This window comes from Trichechus manatus, unplaced genomic scaffold (assembly GCF_000243295.1).
Source record: "Trichechus manatus latirostris isolate Lorelei unplaced genomic scaffold, TriManLat1.0 scaffold00139, whole genome shotgun sequence".
NCBI classification, from domain to species: Eukaryota; Metazoa; Chordata; class Mammalia; order Sirenia; family Trichechidae; genus Trichechus; species Trichechus manatus.
In genome coordinates this window covers 3412168-3433333 of record NW_004444075.1, presented here as the reverse complement: position 1 = coordinate 3433333, position 21166 = coordinate 3412168, and the positions used below count along the sequence as shown (strand labels likewise).

The following is a 21166-nucleotide window of genomic DNA, read 5'->3' as shown; positions in this document are numbered from 1 at the left end:
TTTAAAAAGCAGATACGAAAATCTTGACTGGTTTTAAATACATTCTTCTTTATAAGAGTTTGATGATGTCCCATTGATGGATTTTACATTTCTCTGTGAACTGTAATGTGGAAAAAGAATTTATCTGCCCTAAGCTCAAGAATATAGTACTGGACTGTTAATTAGCAAACACATAATACTAATCACAAATAAAATTCCATAAATGATATTAAATAAAACATACATAGTTCAGATGTGTCCTAACACCGTAATAGGCAAAATGGTGTATTACACCAGATCTCTTCTGTAGCACTGCCACCAAAAGAGAAAGAAAAGAAACCCCTATTCCTCTCAACTCTGTCAGAAAACCTTCCCTTGAATAACAGTTGGCTACTGGTCTCAGAGAAGTATCTAGAAAATAACTATATATGACCCCATTTTAAGGTTAAAATCTTCATCCTTCATCTTACAGAAATGTCAGAAAACCATGTACCTAGACTACTCATCTCCCGCATATCAGGAGGCAGAAAACCCACAGAAATTCTAAAGCTTGCCCTTACCATTCTAATGGGACAGGATGGAAAGTATCAAATATATTCACTGCCTGAAAATTCAGCTTTCCCTGGGAAGGAACTCAGCCTGAAGAGTATGTTGTAGATTATGATTAATCATTAACTGTGCTTCCATTTTTCTGATAGCTGGCTGCCCCATACTAAATAAAGTGCACCACAACCAAAGAACATAAATAACAATATTAAATATGCATTGGAGCTTTAAAAAAAAACAAAACAACTTTTTGAGAATTAAAAGAAAAAAGCAAACACATATGAAGCACAAAGAAATGAACTTTCAAAGTTCTTCACAAACTTAATGCACACCCTACGTGGACTATGAGAGGCTTTTCAAGACCCCACTATCAGTTCTTTCACTCATGACAGTGGAACAGGGTAAACCAATGAAAAGGTTAGTGTAGGAAAGATTTAGAAATGGTTTGATATTATAAGCTTGCCAAAAAATGTGGATACAGAGCCAGTAATTTACCTTCACCAGGAGAGGAAATGGGAAATCAGAGTCATTTATAAGGCAGTTTAGCTTTGGACTAATATGTTGCATATGTTAATGTTTCCTGGATCTGTTCCAGGAACAGATGAGAACATTTTGGATGGGTTGCAATTTTATCCAAAACTCAGTAAGTAATATGTTTATTATCAAATGAATTTTATATAATAAACTCTTCTGAGCAGGATTCACACAGATGTAGGGAGTCTGTAAGCTGTGTGTAAACTAAGCATACTCTGACAGGTATAATGGTGCTAATACAGTGAAAAGGTCAAGAAAACAATAAGGATCTTATCCAGGGTAAGAGCACCACCATTTTGAAATTTTGAAGACTGTGCATTTTCATGCTTTCTGGTGTGCCTGAATGATTACACTCTTGTCAAGCCAATTTATCTTTGGGTGAAAATGAACTTGCCTCAGTTCCAAGTATGGCAAATAAACAATGTCTCCTTTTGTTTCCACAAAAATTTAAAACAATCTTTTAGGAAAAGACACCTCTTCAGCTCAGACTCTAGTAGGTGAAGTCAAAGTTTTCTCACCAACTCTTGGAGGTCAAAAATCTGCTATATAAGGTGGTGATGGAGATCATTTGTCCAGAAATGAACCTTCACCTGGGGTTACCCAGCTTCAAACTCATGCCTGTGCTCCCAGTTCTCAAAGGAGAGATTTTCAGTGTCTCTATGAACAGGGCTACTGGGGATCCACACAGAGCCCAGCACTCCCACTCCCACCACCACCACCACCACACACACACACACACACACACCAGACTGAAGCCAAGGAATATCTCTATTTCACCTCACTCACCCTGATTTTTGTTTGCTTATTTGTTTTATGTTTTTTTTTTAATGCCTATACTTGTAAATGTGCAAGATAGGAAAACAAATCAAAAGAGGTAAAGCCCTCATCAGACTGCCTTCTTAACCCAAGCCAGGCAGAAAGAGAACTAATCAATATTTAGTACTTTGGACACATTGGCCCTAAGAAGGTAAACAACAGCAATAAAACAGAAAAGAATCCTATTCATCTTTATTTTTATCATCACCATTATTATTATTTGGCTCTGGTTGATCACTGCTTTTCTTTAGGGCTTTCCAAATAGGCAGCCCAATCTGGGAACTAATTTTAATTGCTCTGTGCCCCACCGGAGCACAGCTATAATCTAGCAACCTATTCAAGAAAACGAAGACCAACATTTTCTTTGAAACCTCCATTTTCATGATTTTATCTCACACATAGGCTGAGTTAAATCACTCCTTCATTTTTGGGGCCAACCTGAATTTTTAATTCGTTATTTTAAAAGGAAATATAACTTGCAAAGAATATTTTCTTTTTTGTGATACATAAAATTTACATATAACTCTTTGCTTAAAATTTAAGGCTATTTTCTTTACATTCATCATATACTTGCCACTGGTATCAGAGGAATATGCATATGCACAATATGTGAAGCTAAAATATACTCCTATTCTGTATACAACCGTGGCATTTACATAGGTCTCTAATCAATGAGTCTAAATTACTGTCACACAAAATTGATAGGAAAAAATTCTATTTTCGGGCAATCGTTTTGCAAGTCTGTTGTTAATTTGCCGAACTGGAAGTCACTATGAAATGAAGCTGACGTTTCCATTTATCCAAGGAAGCATTTTTTCATTTCAAAAGTAAGCTCTCATTTGGGCTTGCTGCCTCCTTCCAGGTAACGTCTGGATCCTAGACTTGGCTTCCACCTGCGGGTGTATTATAACCCAGGCGCGCGCACCCCGAATCCTCCCTCAGGCCATGCGAGGGCCGATAAGGCACCCTCGTGAAAACGTAAACCAGAAAGGAAAACTTTCTGTCCGCAAACTCTACTCCTCTCGCCCGCGGTCAAAAGTGACCCGACTTGGGGACAAGCACTGGCTTTTGTTCCAAGCGTTGCCCATCTGGTAAGGGAAGAGCCTCAGCAGCACTCCATCCCAAAAGGTCGTGAGTGATTCCGTGGGATTGGAATTTGGGAGCCTCACGAAAGAAGCCGATTTGTACGCAATCCGTGGGTGTGAGGTGTACAAATACACGGAGAGGGCGTAGGGTAGACAGGGATGAAATTCTAACTGCCTGTCAAATGCTACTTCAGTCTTAGGTTCAGAAAAGTGAGCCTCCTCATTCGTGGAAGAGCTTGCGAGTGTGTTCAGGGAACGCGAGGGGGCGGGGAGTGGGAGACCACGCGGACTGGGATGGGAGAAAACCAGGTATCAGAAGGAGATAGTCAAGATGTAGATCAGCCCCGCCTCCGGGTACAATCAGAAAAGCTACAGTGTGTCAGTGGTTTTCGGCTTCCTGTTTGTAAAGCGAGAACCTCCTTCCCAACCAGTATGACCGTGGTTCTTCCTCAAAACCGAGTCCGCCTCTTCTTCGCGCTCGAGGCCTGCTCCGCGGCGGGGCTGTTGGGGGCGCGGCGGGGCGGGGGCGGCCCGGGGGGAGGGGGAGGGCCGCGGGCACGGTGCAACCCCACTTCCCCCCAGCCAGGCGGCCTCCGGGGCAGAGCAGGGCCGCGAGGCGGACAAAGCGCCTCCAGCTCCCTCCCCCAAGGCCGCGTTCCAAAAGGGAGGGGGAAGGCGGGCTAAAGGAGATGGAGGAGGAGGAAGAGGAGGGGGAGAAAGGGAGGAGGGAGAGGAGGAAAGGGGGAAGGTGCTCCTGGCGGGACTCGGCAGGATCGCGCCTAGGAGGGAGGAGAAGGAGGAGGGGCTGGGGCGGCATCGGAGAACCGGGAGGAGGGAAGGAATCTTGAAGCCCAAGATAAACAAATTGTTCCTCCTCACGTGTGTGGGGGGGGAAGGTGGGGGGGAGCGTGCGCTACGGCCTCCCCTCCCCCATGCCGGCTCTTTGTCATGGAGCGCCGGCCGGAGCGCCGGGCGAAAGCCTGCAGCGGCAAGGGAACCACCCCTGGCGCTGACTACTCGCAGGCGGGGGATGTGCGCGATTTATACACTGCACGCTAAGAGGGCCGACCGCCGCGGCGCGCCGCGGTTCTAGGCGGTCTGCTAGGGAAACGGGCGAAGGCGCGCTCCAGGATTCCCACCGCCTGGCACCCGCGCCCAGGGACGGCGCGCGGTTCTAACCCGGGCTACGCCATGGGATGGGGGTGGGTTACAGGCACCTTTCTCAAGTTTCCGGCCTCCCCCCGCCCAGAAAGGAAAGAAAAAGAACCCGAGTGAGGAGATAAGAGAAAGGATTATACCCTCAGGCTTACGGGGTGGGAACTGCCCCTTCCTCCCGAGAAGTTAAGCCATTGGCTGCTCATCCTACATCGAACCCACCCACCCAGTCATTTAAGGCTTTTTCACCTCCCCGCTACCTTCCACTCCTCCGGGTTTATTAGACATGCCCAGAAAGTTGGCGGGGACTGGGGCGGGGGACGAAGCGGAGACGGCTCGTGGAAAGGCATGTTTAAGAAGAGGGAAAAGAACCCCAAGCAAAGCTGAGTGGTAGAGATACTCCGCGCACAACGCAACCACTGGGGGCAGCTCTCCCCTCCCGCCCCCACGGGGCGGCTCCTCCACCCTACCCTCCCGGCCGCTCCACCTGCCGGGCCAGCCCCGGGTCTCGAGCGGAGCGCACCCGCGCGCGCTCCCGCGAGCGCGCGAGCGCGGCCACCCTCGCTCATTTCTCTTCCACTTCGAAGTTCATTCACAAAACTCTCAGACTTAGCCCCGGGTTGGGGGGGGGGCGGTGAGCTGGGAAAAGGAGGCCCTCTCCCTCCCCACTCTTCCTCTCAGGAGTTGAGAGCCTAAGTGCCCGCCCAGAATCTGCGACAGCATCAATTTCTCTCTGCAACCGGCGGATGTGCTGCGAGGGGTGGGCGAAGGGGGACGGGTCTGGGGAGGCTAAGCGGCGCGGAGTGGGGTGGGGAGCGGTGAAGAGGAGGAGCAAGGTTTCAACTCTGGGTTCACTCTTTCAAATTAGTGTCTAAGGGAGGGAGAGGAGGGAAAAAAACTTTTCCAGCGCCTCACTTCGACGCTCCTCGGGGCTCCCTCCGCCCTTCGCAGTCGTGACTGGCTTTTCCTCATTCGCCCCCTCCTCCCCAAATCTGACAACCCTGACAGATTAACAGGTAGCGGCGACAGCAGTTTTTTTCCCCTCAGAAAAGTTGACGTTAACCCTTCAGCTTCAGCCCACCTCACCCACCATACAAATCAGACCCTCACACCCCAGTGTAAGAAGCTCCACGCCCCCACCACCACCACCGCGCGCCCCATGCCCGCTGCCAGTGCGCCCTCACCATGATCAACGTGTGGTTCCTCTGCTCAGCCGAGGCAGTCTCCACATCTTGCTGGGGTTTGTTCGGGTGCTGTTGCTTGCCGCCGCCAGTGCCGGCGCCCGATTTCTTGGCCCTCTGTTCCAGGGTCCGCTGGTAGAGGCTCACGGTGTCCCGGCGCTCCAGCTCCAGCTGCTCCACCTGAGCCTGCTGATACCTGTTCTCGCAGTTGACGTGGTGTCGCCGGCAGCCCTCGATGCGCTGGCGGAGTCGCTCGACCACGGTGCTGTGCTTGGGAACAGCCGCCGAGCCGCCGCCGGGGCCCCCGGAGCCGCCGCCGCCGCAACCGCCGGCAGCGGGGTGATTGGTACTCGGAGCAGCGGGAGTACTATTGGGAGTATTATTCACACCGATCCCGGCCCCGCCGAGGCTGCTGTTCAGGCTACTGTTGATGCAAATACTACTGCCATTCGCGGCAGCAGCGGGGGCTGCGAAATCCCCCATCCTGCTCCCCGGGCACACTATTTTGGAAGAACTTTTTTTATCCACCCCCCTATCAGCCTCCTCCTTGGGTCCAAGGATTAAAATAGTTTAAATGGAACGCGGGGGAGACGCAAGCACATGGATGGAAACAGCGATTCCGACGGGGCGAAAAAAAAAGGGGGAGAGATTTTGGGGCGGTTTTTGTTTCCTTTTTTTAAACTGTAAAGCTCGAGGGAAAAAAGGGGGGTGTTATCGGAATACCATCAGACACCTATCAACAAAAAGAATCACAACAAACTGAGCCAGCAGCAAATCAGGTTGCAACTCAAGGGGAGATCCGCTCTTCGCCTGCCTTCTTTTTATAATCCATTATTTTCTAATAAATTCCAGGAGATTTCCGGTGGTTGGCAAGCATTTTCTCCCTACGTACCGAAAAACACACCCCATATACACACACAAGCATATGCCTCCAGTGCGGACACGCACGACACACACTCACTCCACACCGCATCGGCAAACGGCAAGCTTGCTTATTGCATTTTCCTTCCACAAAAAAGTTTTGGTGTTTATGCCGCCCCGTGTTCTCAAAGTACTTTGGCTGCTCAGTTGCATTTCACAGGAACCTAGATATCGAATCCTCGGGCTGGGGGAAGTAAACACAGGGACAGTCCGAGGCGATTGCAAAAGTAGATCGGTGAAGTCCTTTGCAAAACGCCGCGCGGAGAGCAGCCCCTAACGCTCGGCTGGGCTGCCGCTGCCGCCGCCGCTCCTGCCACCATCACAATGATCAACTGCTCGCCGCCGCCGCCGCCGCCTCCTCCTCCTCCTCTCGCTCCTCCACCTCCTCCTCCTCCTCCATGCCAGCGGAGTGATATCAGGACGCGCGAGCTCAGTAAACACGGCAGCGGCGCCGGCTGGAGGCCGTGAGACAAGCCCGGGAACACGGCGCAAAACCCGGCCCGGACTCTCACTCGGCAGGAGCGGGCGCGGCACGCACCGGCACCCGGCACTCTGCTCCCTCGCCTCGCCCTCTCCCGCCCCTCCCACACCCCCAGCTTTACTACTACTCTGACTGGGAGGCCAGAACTGCCAGAAACAAGAAAAAGAAAGATTCTGGGGGACCTGGGGAATGAATCAACTTTTGACCTGTGAGAGAAAAAAAGAGAGCGCGAGAAAGCGCCGACGGCCTTTCTCTGGCTGGGTTTCCTTATTCCAAGCGAGGTATCAGGCGAGCCCAAGTTGTTGTTACACATTTATGCATTATATTGCAGAACCGTGCATGACCAGGCAGAAGCATTGAAGCTTCACAGCAGTTATCTGTCATCCCTATCCATGTGGAAAGAAAAAGGCAAATGAGTGACTTGTTTTTAAAACCCAGGTAATAAGTCCTCACTGTAATAACCTTGCTTATGGACACTTTGTTCAAACTCTAGGTCAGTCTTCACACAGAAATACCGAATCCTGAATAAATAGAAATAAGCACCAAGAAACCTGGAATATTGTTGAATTCACTGCACATGATAATTGTTGTTATTAAGGCAATTATTGTTTTTCTTACCCTTGGAAAAAAATTAAAATAAACCAAGCAGGGACTTGGAGGTGAGATTAACAGTACATTTTAACAGACTGTTTTGAACACTAGGTGCTAATGACAGCAGTAATTAAGGGTCCTTCGTAAATCAAGTGGAAAGATTGCAGATCTCATGGACTAGAACTATAGGAAAAACACAGCATTTCACAGTTTGTCATGACCAAAACAAAAACAAGCAAAAATAACAGGCTCACTTTATTGCTGGATGTATTTCTTTCTGTTTAAATGAATTCACGATAAGTACAATTAAAATGGAATAGCGACCACAGAAAGCAATCTAAACTTTCCATTTTATTATGGTGAATCATCTTTCCACATACTGAGTATCTTAAAAACAAACAGACAAAAAAAAACAAAGATCCAATATAAAGTCCTTGCATCTGGTCTTCACCCATTTCATATAATAAGTTTAATAAATTAAAGTGGAGGAACTGTTAACATTTCAACGATCACCAATAGGACATTCTGTATTATCTCAATAAATCTTATATAATTATTTTTTAAGGTAAAAATACACCCCAGTTTTCTAAAGGAGCCAGGAAGAGAAAAACTTTGGATCTCATGCATTAGTCATGAGATCTGATTTAAACCATCCTCATTTCTTGGCATTGCAGATTAGCATAGGATGCTATTTCTAACCTCATAATGTTAGAGCTATATTTTTCTTCATTAATCAGATATATATGGTGAACTATATCATTAACATCCACTGGATTATATGGTAAAATAGGCAGCAAAATATTGATTAACCTGGCCTGAGGCTATCTCTACGTAGTAAAACCAATGTGAGAGAATATCTTTTGTCAAAGTTGCCATACTTTTTTGGAGGGCTATTTAATGTACAATCTTCTGTATCAAAAATGCCTTTTCAAGTTTCAGTCAGAAATTTAAGTGAATTAGTTCTATAGCAAAAAGTTCAGACTCTAGGAATGTATAGAGTTTTATAAGAAATGATAAGAACAAGAAGTAGCAGAGTGGCCTGTGTCTTTTTCACATATTCACTAAATGTCTTTATTAACTCAGGAAACACATGGCTTCACCACAGAGAGGAAGCTATGACTCTGCATTCACTCTGCTCTATCTTCACTATAGTTTAATTATTATCCCTCCTCCTACCTCAACCACATGCATCACCCATAGAAGACTGCATCACCCATACAAGACTTGATTTACAGGGGCAGCAAATTTGAGGGTCTTGAGTACTGGATCATCAGCTAAGAGATTTGGAATCTAATTCCAGCTTTTTCCTGTGTCTCAGCATTCAAATTTTCATTGAGAGTTTATCACTCTGAAAAATAAATGACAACAATAGCAACACCATGTTTTCCCATCAAGCCATCTGCCTCCCCTATCATGAAGGAAAACCAAAAATACACAAGAATTTGCATCCTCCCCTTTGGGGAATCAACATTACAGGGGGGCCACCAGCAGGTGGGGGAACACATCTACGGCTTTACCCTAGACCTCAGACAAATGGAGCTATTCTTGCACAACTACAGTGTAATTTGCTGACTGACTTTAGTGGATGAAAGAAAGTTGACTGTTCATATGTATCTGTATACACACACACACACACACACACACACACACACACACAGAGACATCAGTCTTTTATCTTCTTCAAGATGGTAGGAGTGGCAGCTACACGCTCCATGACAAGATGTGGGGAAAGGAAGGATTGTGAAACTGTATGATGGTGAGAGAGGGAAGAGTCTTTGAGGAAACTGACCTGTGCAGTATTCGACTGTGACATATGGAGGTCAAAAACCCCATCCTAATTATGTAGGAGGATTAGGAGAAAGAAGCAGGAAGTGAACAAGACTTGAGTCTTGAGCAACAGAGACAAGTCATTCTGACTAGAGATGTTAATCTGCTCCAGTAACCTTAGAAGAAGCAGAGACCCCCATATTGGGTACTTCTAGTCTCTCGTGATATATCCCTACAAGGTTGCCTAAATAATTCCTTGAAAGTCATAGGCAAATCCAAATGCTGGAGAAGCAATTTTAGTCCCTTCTCACTACCAAGCACCCTGATAGCATGACCATCTTTGTCTTTCATATGAGCCTGCTACAAAGCAAAACTTCAAGATGGAAGCTATAGTTACATCATTAATGCTGTTTTAGAAATAGCAAAGAAATCAGAGATTCCATAGCAGTGACGAGAAAGAAGTTACTGCTGTGGCTGCATCCCAGATTGGTGTATCTCACTGGGTGCTAAAGAGAGAAGATCTTGTTGAATAAGAACCTGCACCAGGTTGTCCCAAGGCTCCGGCTCTGAGCCAACATTGGCAGTTCTAACGGGTTAAACCAGGTACCTCTTCCTTTAGACCACCCCTGTGTCATCCTCCTATGTCCATGTGAGAGGGCCCTATGACCCAGTGACAAGAAAGAGGTCTTTGTAGAGTTTTCAGTCTTTGTGCTACTTCTGCTTCCCTATTACTATGCATCAATATAACTGGCTTCATAATTATGCCCTAAAAGACTACTTGGTGACCAAGGTAGTGTAGGAACCCTCAAACCTTTAAATATCCCCACAAAGAGGGATCTAGATACTTCTGAATTACTAGCAACAGTGGGACATGCCCTCGACTCTCCAGCAATAGCTTCAATTCAATAATTCAACAAATATATTTATGGCCTTTCTTGTCCCAGGCACTGTGCTAGGCACTGGGTATACAGCATGATAGTGTGTAGAACACAGGCCCAAACTCGATAACAGCCAATTAGAATATAAGGCAGTAGGTGTGGTGATGTAACTAAAGTGGTTCCGAGTGCATACTTGGGGGTCTAAGGAGGCTTCTCCAGAGACATGATGTCAGGACTCACTCTGGGAAGTGGGTAGAAGTTAGCCAAGCAATGGTTGGTGGGGGTACACAGTGGGAGCTAGGAAACAGCTTAGACAAGGTTCCAAGGCCTGTTGTTTCAGGAAAACCATCAGTAGTTCCCTCTGGCAGGTTTGTGAGTGTAAGGGGGTGTGATGAGAAATGAGGCTTTGAAGGTAGGCAGGAGCTAGATTGTGTCCGGACATTCCAGGAGTTGAGACTATGTCCTTGGGGCAATGGCTCCCATTAAAAGGATTTAACCTGATTTACATGTTTTACTTTGGCAATACAGTAGATGTATTATTACAATGTTTTCAAAAGTGTCTTCTGAAGAACCTGGTCCGGAAAGATACTTTACCAGAAAGGGTTCTGAGCTAGGTAAACTTAGGAGATGATACATACTGCATTTCTCTTTTGGAAATTCACCACTGCGTTGAAGGCCACATGCCGTCATGCAGCAAAGCATGTTAACTGTGCTTAACCTAGCCATTTCCAAAATGCTTTTATGTTCCACAGAAAGGATCACACTGCAGGAAAACTGAAGGCAGTTCTAAATCCGCTTAGGTTCATAATTGCCTGGGCAGATAGCCTGTGTCAAAGACTACACTCACCTTGCCATCTACTCTGCTAGAATACTGCCCAGCGCTCGAGGCCTTCAGCTAACCTTAACTGGATAAGTTGAATTTGGACCTTTAAATAGTGGGGAAGTAGCAACACAAGGCCAAAATTCAAAGAGGGTAAGCTTAACTAGCCTTTTTCAACATCACTATGTTATATTAAAGTTGTCTTTATAGAATGAAACCTCTTTACTAGGAAGAAGGAGCCCTGGTGGTGCAGTGGTTAAGAACTTGGCTACTAACCAAAAGGCCAGCAGTTTGAATCCACCAGCCACTCCTTGGAAACTCTATGGGGCAGTTCTACTCTGTGCTATGGAGTTGCTATGGGTTGGAATTGACTCGACAGCAATGGGTTTGGTTTTGGGTTTTATTGGGGGAAAGGTCAGCCTTAATTAATCGAAACATCTCAATTATGTAATAACTTTAAAGATACAGAGTTTCATTATTTTTGAAGCATGTACTGAATCTATCCTAACAAATACTGGCCTCTTGGAACTGTTTTAATGATTTCCTTCTACCTAGTAAACCAATTGTATGTGGATGACATACCCCATGAACAAAAGTTTGTCTCCTTAACTATTTAAATATTCTTAGAAAGATCCTGTCTTCATTATTTTCTTTCTTTCTTTTTTTTTTTTTTTTTAATTGAGAAGGGTTTTGCTAAGTGCTAGACCATGTTGTAAATTTTAAGAGGAATATGAATTAATGGGGTTTATTTTCTTGTTCACATATTTCCAATATGAATATAATGGCTTTATGGCTATTAGGGAAAAGGTTATCTAAAGTCCATGGCGGAGAAATTTTTTTTAAAAGCCTTTCCTTCTGTTTCAGATGTACCTGTACTATTAGTACTAAGTGGTTAAGAGCTACAGTGAGCTATGACTGCTGACCAGAATGTTGGCAGTTTGAATTCACTAGCTTCTGCTTGGAAACACTATGGGGCAGCTCTACTCTGCCCTATGGGGTTGTTATGAGTTGGAATCGACTCGACAGCAATGGGTTTGGTTTTTGGTTTTTATCATCACTAAATTATTTGATATAATAAGGCATCTGCCTTGATCAGAGTCTGGCTTCCATGTAAGATATTGAAGACTTCTGAAATTTTGAGAAAGTATTTTTGAAATCTTTTATTCATTGAAGGCCTATAATCAGCTAAACTGTTAACTTTAGAAACAATTATTTAACAAATAATCAGAGAACTCAATAATTTTACTTTCTTGTTGTAAGTATTTCCTGGTAATCAACAATGACATAGGATATATATACATTTTTAAATCAGGTAAGGCCCTTAACCTGTTTTATTTTATTTATTTTTAAATTCATGTTTTGTTTTTGTTTTTGAGAATATACTCAGCAGAACATTCACCAGTTCAACAATTTCTACATGTACAATTCAGAAGAATGAACCAATCTGTCTTGAAAGAAGCCAAAATGCTCCCTAGGAGCAAGGATGGCAAGACTTCGTCTCACATACTTTTTTTTCCCTTTTTTTTAAATTTTTTTATTGTGCTTTAGATGAAGGTTTACAGAGCAAATTAGCTTCTCATTAAACAATTAATACACATGTTGTTTTGTGACATTTGTTGCCAACTCCAGGACATGTCAACATTCTCCTCTTCTCGACCTTGGGTTCTCCATTACCAGCTTTCCTATCACCCCCACCCCCCCGCCCCACCGCCTTCTCATCCTTGCACCTGGGCTTGTATGCCCATTTAGTCTCATTTTGTCTAATCTTTGGCTGAAGGGTGAACCTCAGGAGTGACTTTAGTACTGAGTTAAAATGGTGTCTGGAGGCTATACTCTTGGGGTTTCTTCAGTCTCTGTCACACCAGTAAGTCTGGTCTTTTTTTGTGACTTAGAATTTTTTTCTGAGACCCTCTGCTGTGATCCCTGCCAGAGCAGTCAGTGGTGGTTAGCCAGGCACCATCTAGCTGTGCTGGACTCAGTCTGGTGGAGGCTGTGGTAGCTGTGGTCCATTAGTCCTTTGAACTAATCTTTCCCTTATGTCTTTGGTTTTCTTCATTCTCCTTTGCTCCAAACGGGGTGGGGCCAGTAGAGTATCTTAGATGACTGCTCACAAGCTCTTAAAACCCCAGACACTCTCACCAAAGTAGGATGTAGAACATTTTCTTTATCAGCTATGTTATGCCAGTTATGCTACATGTCCCCTGAGACCATAATCCCCAGCCATCAGCCCAGTAAGTCAGTCTCTCAGGGAGTGTTAATGCGTCTATGAAGCTCCCATGACCTTGCCTTGGTCAAGTTGTTCTGGCTTCCCCAGTATTGTGTGCTTGTCTTACCTTTCACCAAAGTTACCACTTATCTATTGTCTAGTTAGTGTTTTTCCCTCCCCACCCCTCCCCTCCCTCATAACCATCAAAGATTTCTTCTTTTTGTGTGTAAATCTTTTCATGAGTTTGTGTAATAGTGGTCTCATACAATATTTGTCCTTTTGTGATTGACTTATTTTCAGTTAGCATAATGCCCCCCAGAGTCATCCATGTTGCGTGTCTCACATATTTTGGACATGTTATCAGCAGGGACCAGTCCTTGGAGAAGTACATCATGCTTGGTGAAGTAGAGGGTCAGCAAAAGAGAGGAAGACCCTTAATGAGATGGATTGACACTGTGGCTGCAACAATGGGGTGAAACATAGCAATGATTGTGAGGATGGCGCAGGACCAGGCAGTGTTTCATTCTGTTGTACATAGGGTTGCTGTGAGTCGGAACCTAACAATAACAACAACAAAAATTTCAGTGACATCGATTACATTCTTTAAGTTGTGCAACCATTCTCACCCTCCTTTTCCGACTTTTCCTCCCCCATTAACACAACTCACTCATAACTCATTAACATAACTCACTGCCCCCAAGTTTCCTATCTGATCTTTTGAGTTGTTGTTGTGAGTTTGATCCCATATAAAACCAAAAACCCAATGATCCCATATAGATAGTTCTTAAAAGAGCACAATGTTCAAGGCAAACTAGTTAAGCTCAGCTATTGTTTAAAGAAGACTTCAGAGGATATTTTTAGTTTAAGGCTTAAAGATTATTTCAGGGCAATTGTTTCAGAGGTTCAGCATAGTGTATAATTTTAACGGCCAACATTCATTGAAAACTTAGTCTATTCCAGGTACTATTATTATTCTCATTTCATTGGAAGGAAACCAAGGCATGAGCAGCCAAGTGCTTTAACCACTGTGCCACAAGGCTCCTTCATGGAAAGCTTAAGGTGGAGGTAACCCAGAGCACAAGCTACTGAAGGAGCAGGTAACTAGGTTCCCAAGGTTCTCTCTAATTTCAAGAGTCTACATTTCTAGGAAACTAAAATTATTGCCTTGTGCCCAAATTTGATTTTAACAGAAGTCTGTTTCTGCAGTGATTAGAGGCTATACATCCCATTTCATCTCAGGAGTTATTCTTCTGGAAAGCTGTCTTTGGCCATGCCTCCGCCAGCCCCCATTCTGGGTTAGTCACCTTCTCGTGCTCTGAGAACCATGGGCTTTTCTCTTTCTTGGCACTTATCATATCGTATTGTAACCGTCTATTTGCTTGTCTATCTCCCGCTGTGTTTTATTGGTCTTTGGAGCTAACACAGGGTCTGGCCATGATAGAAGTCTGTAACTGTGTATGCAGACTGTGTAAATGAAAGAGAAATGGTACACAGTTTACAAAAAGTTACAAAATTGGAAAGGGAGTTGTGACTAGTCCCGAATAGTAAGCTCTGAGAAGAGTAATGCTGTGCTGCCATTCTGTAGAAACCATTTGTATGCGATGTAAGAAAATCATAGTAAGATGTGATTTATTTTTCAAAATCCTATTTCTCAGTGGTGTGAGGTATTCGATAAATTAACTTGGAGAGGGAGACAGAGCAGAGCCAGCCTCTTACACTGTACTCTGCTTCCTGTCAGGAAGGGGAAGGACCCACATGTATTGTATACCCACTGTCACGTGTCAGCTGCGGTGCCAGGTATCCAACTTGAAAATCGCAACCCAAAGAGATATGTAAATCAGACTTGCCTTAAATGTGCCTTTAGCACACATGGATTCAACTATATTCCATCAATTTGTTAAAATGCATATGTGTGTGTGTGATATGTAAATCAGACTTGCCTTAAATGTGCCTTTAACGTACATGAATTCAACTTTATGTCATCAGTTTGTTTAAAAAATATACATATGTGTGTTTATACACATATATATGTATGTGTATATTGAGGAGCCCTGGTGATGCAGTGGTTAAAGCACTCAGCTGGTAACCAAAAGGTCAGCAGTTCGAACCCACCAACTGCTCCATGGGAGAAAGATGTGGCAATCTGCTTCCATAAAGATTTACAGCCTTGGTAACCCTATGGGGCAGTTCAGCTCTGTCCTATAGGGTCACTATGAGTTGGAATCGATTTCATGGCAGTGGGTTTTTGGTTTGCATGTATATGTATGTGTGTGTATATATATATATCCCTTTATATCTATATATATCCCTAGGAGGTGCAAATGGTTAAGTGCTCGACCACTAACTGAAAAGTTGGTGGTTCAAACCCACCTACAGGCGCCTCAGAAGACAGACCCGGCGATCAGCCTTGAAAACCCTATACAGCAGTTCTACTCTGCACAAGTGGGGTTGCTATAGTTGGAATTGATTTGACAGCAACTAACAACAACATTATCTATCTGTCTGTCTGTCTAGCTAGCTAGCTATATATTGCTCATATGCATGCAAAAGCTGGACAATGAATAAAGAAGACAGAGAAGAGTTGATGGATTTTGACTGTGGTGTTGTGAAGAGTATTAACTATACCACGGTCTTTCAGAAGAAGGGACAAATCAGACTTAGAAGAAATATAACTGGAATGCTCCTTAGAAGGGAGGATGGTGAGACTTCATCTTCCCTACTTTGGACACATCATCAGGAAAGACCAACTGCTGGAAAAAAACATCATGGTTGGTAAAGTAGAGGGTCAACGTAAATGAGGAAAACTCTCAATGAGATGAACTGACACAATAGCCTCAACAGTGGGCTCAAACATATCAAATATCATTGAGATGGCACAGGACCAGGCAACATTTCATTCTGTTATACACAAGTCACCATGAATCAGAGCTGACTCAACAATAAAAAACAACTATATATATATATATCTGTATTCAAAAATTAACAATGGAGGGAAGGGGACTATTTTGGAGTTGCTGAGTGGTGGTAGAGGAATGAACCAAACCATGTGTACTTTACCTCCATGAGTGATGTGGTGAGTCTTTTAGGGTACTTAAAACTACATGCCTGAGAAAAATGTAACTTTATCATATTATTTCTTCCATTTTACAGACAAAAAATGAAGACTTAAAGAGTTTGCATAACTTGCATTCAAATCAGGTCCACAGTCTCTGTCTTACACACCTTCGTATTGTCTAGATTCCCCTTTGTGGTGGTGGTGTTGTTGTTAAGGGCTGCCTAGCCATTCTGTCTCTGCTAGAGTCATCTATTCAGCAAATATTTATCGACTATTTGTCCTGTGCTAGGTGCAAGGGATGTGCTAGGTGCGAGGGATACATAGTTGAAAAGAAAAATTTTCCACCTTATGGGAGCTTAACAATCTAGTGATGATTAAAAAAGAAAAAAAAAACACAAAACCTGTTACCATAAAGTCAGTTTTGACTCATAATGTTCTATAGTAGAACTGCCCTGGATGGTTTCCAAGGAGCAGCTGGTGGATTTGAACCACCAACCTTTTGTTTAGCAGCCAACTACTTAACCACTGCACCACCAGGGCTCCAGTGGTGAGAAGGAAATGTGAATAATACAACAGGCTAACACAACGGAAAGTATAGTCAGCTCTGGATTGGTCCGAGTTTGAGGGAGGACTAGGAAAAGGTTTGTCGAAGATAAAACTAATGGTATTTGAAGAAAAAAAAATTAACCCAAGTTTAGTTAGAATTATACCCAATCTTGAAGAAAGATTTATCATCCTACACATGTCATTCAAAAGGTAAAAATACTAACATAGTTTAAGAACACAAAGCATCACTTTCATTGTCTGATAAAAAGTTGCCCAAAGGTTTCTGTTTAATGGTTGGTTAGCATCTGCTCTTTAGCTGTGCTCTCCGTTTTTAACATTGTAACAAAGCCTAAACAACATGAGTTTGTCTCTGAACAAACTGCACTCTTCACTTTTACTCTGGTAGACAGTCTAGATCAGCTCAATAGGCTGTATTGAGGCCTAAGAATTCCCTGGGAGGGGCCTCAGGGGCTGTTGTTTGGTGAGGAGAAGAACAAGCTGGCTTCTGAGTCTTGGCCCCACTTCAACCCAAGCACCTTCTTTTTCAAATTGGAGGAAGATTTCCTTTGAATAAAAGGCTCCGCAGCTGAAAGGAGTTTGAAACTATTAATATTTTAGTGCTTTATCTTGTTTTTGATGGCTAACTGTCTCTCTCTTCACCATTCTTCCTCCAAGCCTCCACCCTCCATCATAGTTCATTCTTCTCTTCTTGATGTCACCAAATCCTGGTTCACATGACTCTGAATTAAGCCACTTTGCTCCAAAGTTAAATTACCTACTTCCATAATGTCAGCTCCCTCAAATTTCTCTTCAGTCCTTTGAGCTGGGCAGGATCAAGGGTGTGATGCAATGGAGAACACTACATTTACTAGAACTCCATGGGGGAGTACTCACCATGTTCAGAAGAAACACTGATTATCTGCCTGATGGAGTAGTGGGCTAGGAGTCTCTGGGTGATGCAAACAGTTAAGAGCTTGAATACTAACCAAAAGGTTGGTGGTTTGAATCTACCCAGAGGTGCATCCTGGTGATCTACTTCCGAAAGGTCGCAGTCATTGAAAACCCTATGGATCATAGTTCTACTCTGCTACAAATGAGGCTACCATGAGTCAGAGCTGACTCAACAACAACTGGTTTGGTTTCTGGTAGTGGTGGGCTGTGGTTTGAGCAATCCAAAAGTCATGCTCTAGCGAAGGTAGATGGTTGGCAAACTGCCTTCTAGGAAGCGTGTGTTCTGTTATCATAGGGATTTTGTCTTACTGAGTGCGGTATGCATGTTTGGGACTGTGGAGCAGACTGTTACTACTGACCTAGCCTCCTCCACTACCCTCAGTTACTCCTTTGAGTAAATGCCAAACAAAGTGATTTTGAGGGGCACCAAATGGTTAACTTATCCAGGACATCCACATACCTTGGTTGAGTCATGCCTCTGGGTTGTCCACTGGCTTTTGGTGAGGTCAGAAAATCATCTAGGTTGCAACGCAATGGTTTTAGGACCAGTGTATTAGTTGTCTCCCGTAAGATTCAAAGCAAAGTTCTCAGCTTTGGGCTGCACTGCTCTTTGTTTCTTCACAGAGCTTCCCCTCCTGCCTATTGTCCGTTAAAGAAAATCTCTAGGATGGGAGAAGGAAGAAGTCTGTAATACTTCAGCTGCCATAAGGTACAGACTTGGCACAGAGATGAAGTAATGGCTGCCCAGGACAGTGGTGGTTCACTGATCGACTCTGCTCTCCATCCTGGATGAGTAACTGCCAGATGGTTGCAAACAGACAAGAAGACAAGTCTGACTGGCAAGAGGCAGGAATCTCCCAACCTTAAAGTAGAAACAGTGTGGCATCTGTTGATTACAATGAGGTTCTAAACCACGGGCACCTCCTAACAGGTAGATGTTATACAGATCTGTAGTCATCAAAAACTTTTTTTTCCCCACAAATGCACTGCCTTAAAAAAAACTATGTTAATATGTCTTAATTATATATTAATGTGGGGAGTGTGGTTAGTGTCTCAATAACCATTCTTATACCCTCTGTTAACAGAACCCCTTATACCTTTTCAAAACCATCCTACCTGTATTCTCAACCCATGAAGTTTGGGGGAAGGGAAGGAGGTAGCTGAACCTTCCCTGGCTCCAAGGGCATGTTGGTTACCCAAGCCATGTTCCCCCTAATCATGGTGACTGATTCAAAGGGAGGCATGTGCTCAGGCTGGTCCAGTTTAAACTCTCTGGGAATTTTGCTGGAACTATCAGAAAAGGGATACTTTCTTCTCCAGGAATCATGGGAGTTAAGAAACAAATAAGCCTTGAGCTGCCTGGGGGCAAGCTTTGCCATGGTTAAAACCTGCTTAAAAATACAACCCAGAGGGAAATGGAGCCAAGAAATGGGAGGAGTCCTGACGATGCTATTACTGACCTGGATCCAGTTGGGCCTAAACCCAGGACCCCCCAGAAGTCTCAGTCATATGAGCCAGTCAGTCTCCCATTTCCTGCATGTTTCCTTCTTTCTTTCCTTCTGTCCTCTCGGTGTGTGTGTGTGAATGTGAGGTGTGACTAAAAACAACTTAAATATTCATCAGTTAGGGATTAGTTAAATAAATTGTATTATACCCAAATAATGAAAAATATGCACCCATTAAGAAGACTCATGCAAAGCTATACATAAATGTTTATGTTATTTATCATAGCAAAAAAGTGAAAACAACTGAAAGCTGTCAGCGGGGGACTGGATAAAGAAAGCATATTCTATACCTATGATTAAATAAGCAGCTGTGAAAATGAGTCATATTCAGCTATACTGATTGGCACTGAAAGATCTTCATGGCATTCTGTTGATTTAAAGAAGCAGTTTATACTACAAGTTACAAAAATACTTTTATTTTATAAAATTATGTCATTTTGTGTGTATAAGTCTAGCAAAGTCTAGAAGGCCAGTTAACTATCATTACTCTGGGATTTTAGGTGTTTTTTTCCTATCTTATTTATTATTTTTGGTATTACTTGAATTGTACATATAACGAAGAAAAAAAATGAAACTTTGTATTTCCTAGAAAGAAAAATAGAAAGAAGAAGAAAGGAAGGGAGGAAGAATCTGAAAAGAAAGAGGAAGATGAATACAGTCGGAAGTTTGCCTAAGTGATTCAGGAAGAGTTTCAGGGAGGAGGTGATGCCATCTCTCGAATCTTAAAAAGGTATTTCCCAGGTGGACAGGTGAGGAGAGGGAATCCAGAAAGAGGAAAAAGCAAAGACAAAGGTTCAGAAGAGTAAGAAGTCATGTCTTAAGGAACAAGTTGTCCGATACAGCTGGATGAGTGTCAGTAAATTAGCAGTTTGTCCTTAATAACTAAGGCAGAGTCAGTTAAAGTCAATACTGACACAAGGGATTTTACATAAGGATTGCATATGGGATGTACAAGGGAAAAGGAAAATACCATATCTCCAGGACACTGGTCTCTGTTCAATTGCCAAACCACACTTCCCCTTCGAGGTGGTATAAATATCTCCAATTTAACATGTCCAAAGAAAAACTCTTGATTCATTTCTAAATCTGCTCCCTTCTCTCTCTTTAGAGTTCTCCATCAGAGAAAAAATGGCAACATTAGTCTGCCAATGCTTTGGTACAAAAATGCTGGAGTTGTTCTTGATTCCTCTCTTTCTCTCACACCTGACATCCAACCCAAAGCAAATCATGTCAACTTTACCTTAAAAAATATATCCAGAATCTGACCATGAGTTATCTCTACTCCTGCTACCATCCTGGTCTTAATCTCCAACCATCTCTCATCTGGACCACTTCAACAGTCTTCTAACAGGTCTCCCTGCTTCCACCCTTGACCCTTTGCAGTCAGTTATGTGCACAGCAGCCACAATGTTCCTTCTCAAACATGTCAGATCGTGTCCATCCTCTGCTCAGAATCCACTCATGATTCCCATGTCATGGGATAAGTTCCACAGTCTTCACCATGGCCTACTAGCCCCTGTAGGATCTGGCTGCCCCCTTCTACCTCCCTGGCTCCATCTCCTATCACTCCTCCTCCTCATCCATTCTGCTTCATGCCTCCTGGCCTTTTCTTTTAAAATTAATACGCCAGGCACAGTTCTATGCGAAGGCCTCTCTCTGTTGAAGTGTTCTGTTCCCAGATGTCCACATGACTCCCTGCCTTACTCCCTTCAGGCCTCTGCTTCTCACAGGACTTCCCTGATGCTGTGGGAAGTGACTTTCCCCGCCCTTTCCCTACTTCCTCTTACCGTTTTACTTTGAGCCACTTTTCACCACCTGGCACATAGTGCATCTTTTTTTATTTGTTTATCTTCTCAGTCTGCTTCTAGAATGTGAGGCCCAAGAAAGCAGGAACCTGTGCTGTTTCTCTGTCCTCTGCATGTGGAGTGGAAGTTGGCACATGGAGGGGTACTCAAAGCCTGTTTTCTGGTGAACAAATAAAGTTTATTTCCATACATTGAAGGAAATAATATGTGTTTGATGCAATAATAGTTAACATTTATTGAATCATGTACTATTTACTGGACATTATACCAAGCTCCTTGGAAACCCTATGGGGCAATTCTACTCTGTTCTATAGGATCGCTATGAGTCAGAATTGATTCGATGG

General features: G+C 43.7%; 1 protein-coding gene across 1 annotated transcript in view; it reads right to left on the bottom strand.

Moving 5' to 3' along the window:
* The window catches only part of LOC111822201 (mastermind-like protein 3), a 288139-nt gene extending 281591 nt beyond the window's left edge, over positions 1–6548 (bottom strand). Inside the window, exon 1 of the mRNA XM_023739737.1 lies at positions 5300–6548. Coding sequence (XP_023595505.1) covers positions 5300–5779 — 480 coding nt within the window. The 5' untranslated portion in view covers positions 5780–6548. The remainder of the gene's footprint in view (positions 1–5299) is intronic.
* Between the last annotated feature and the right edge of the window lie 14618 nt (positions 6549–21166).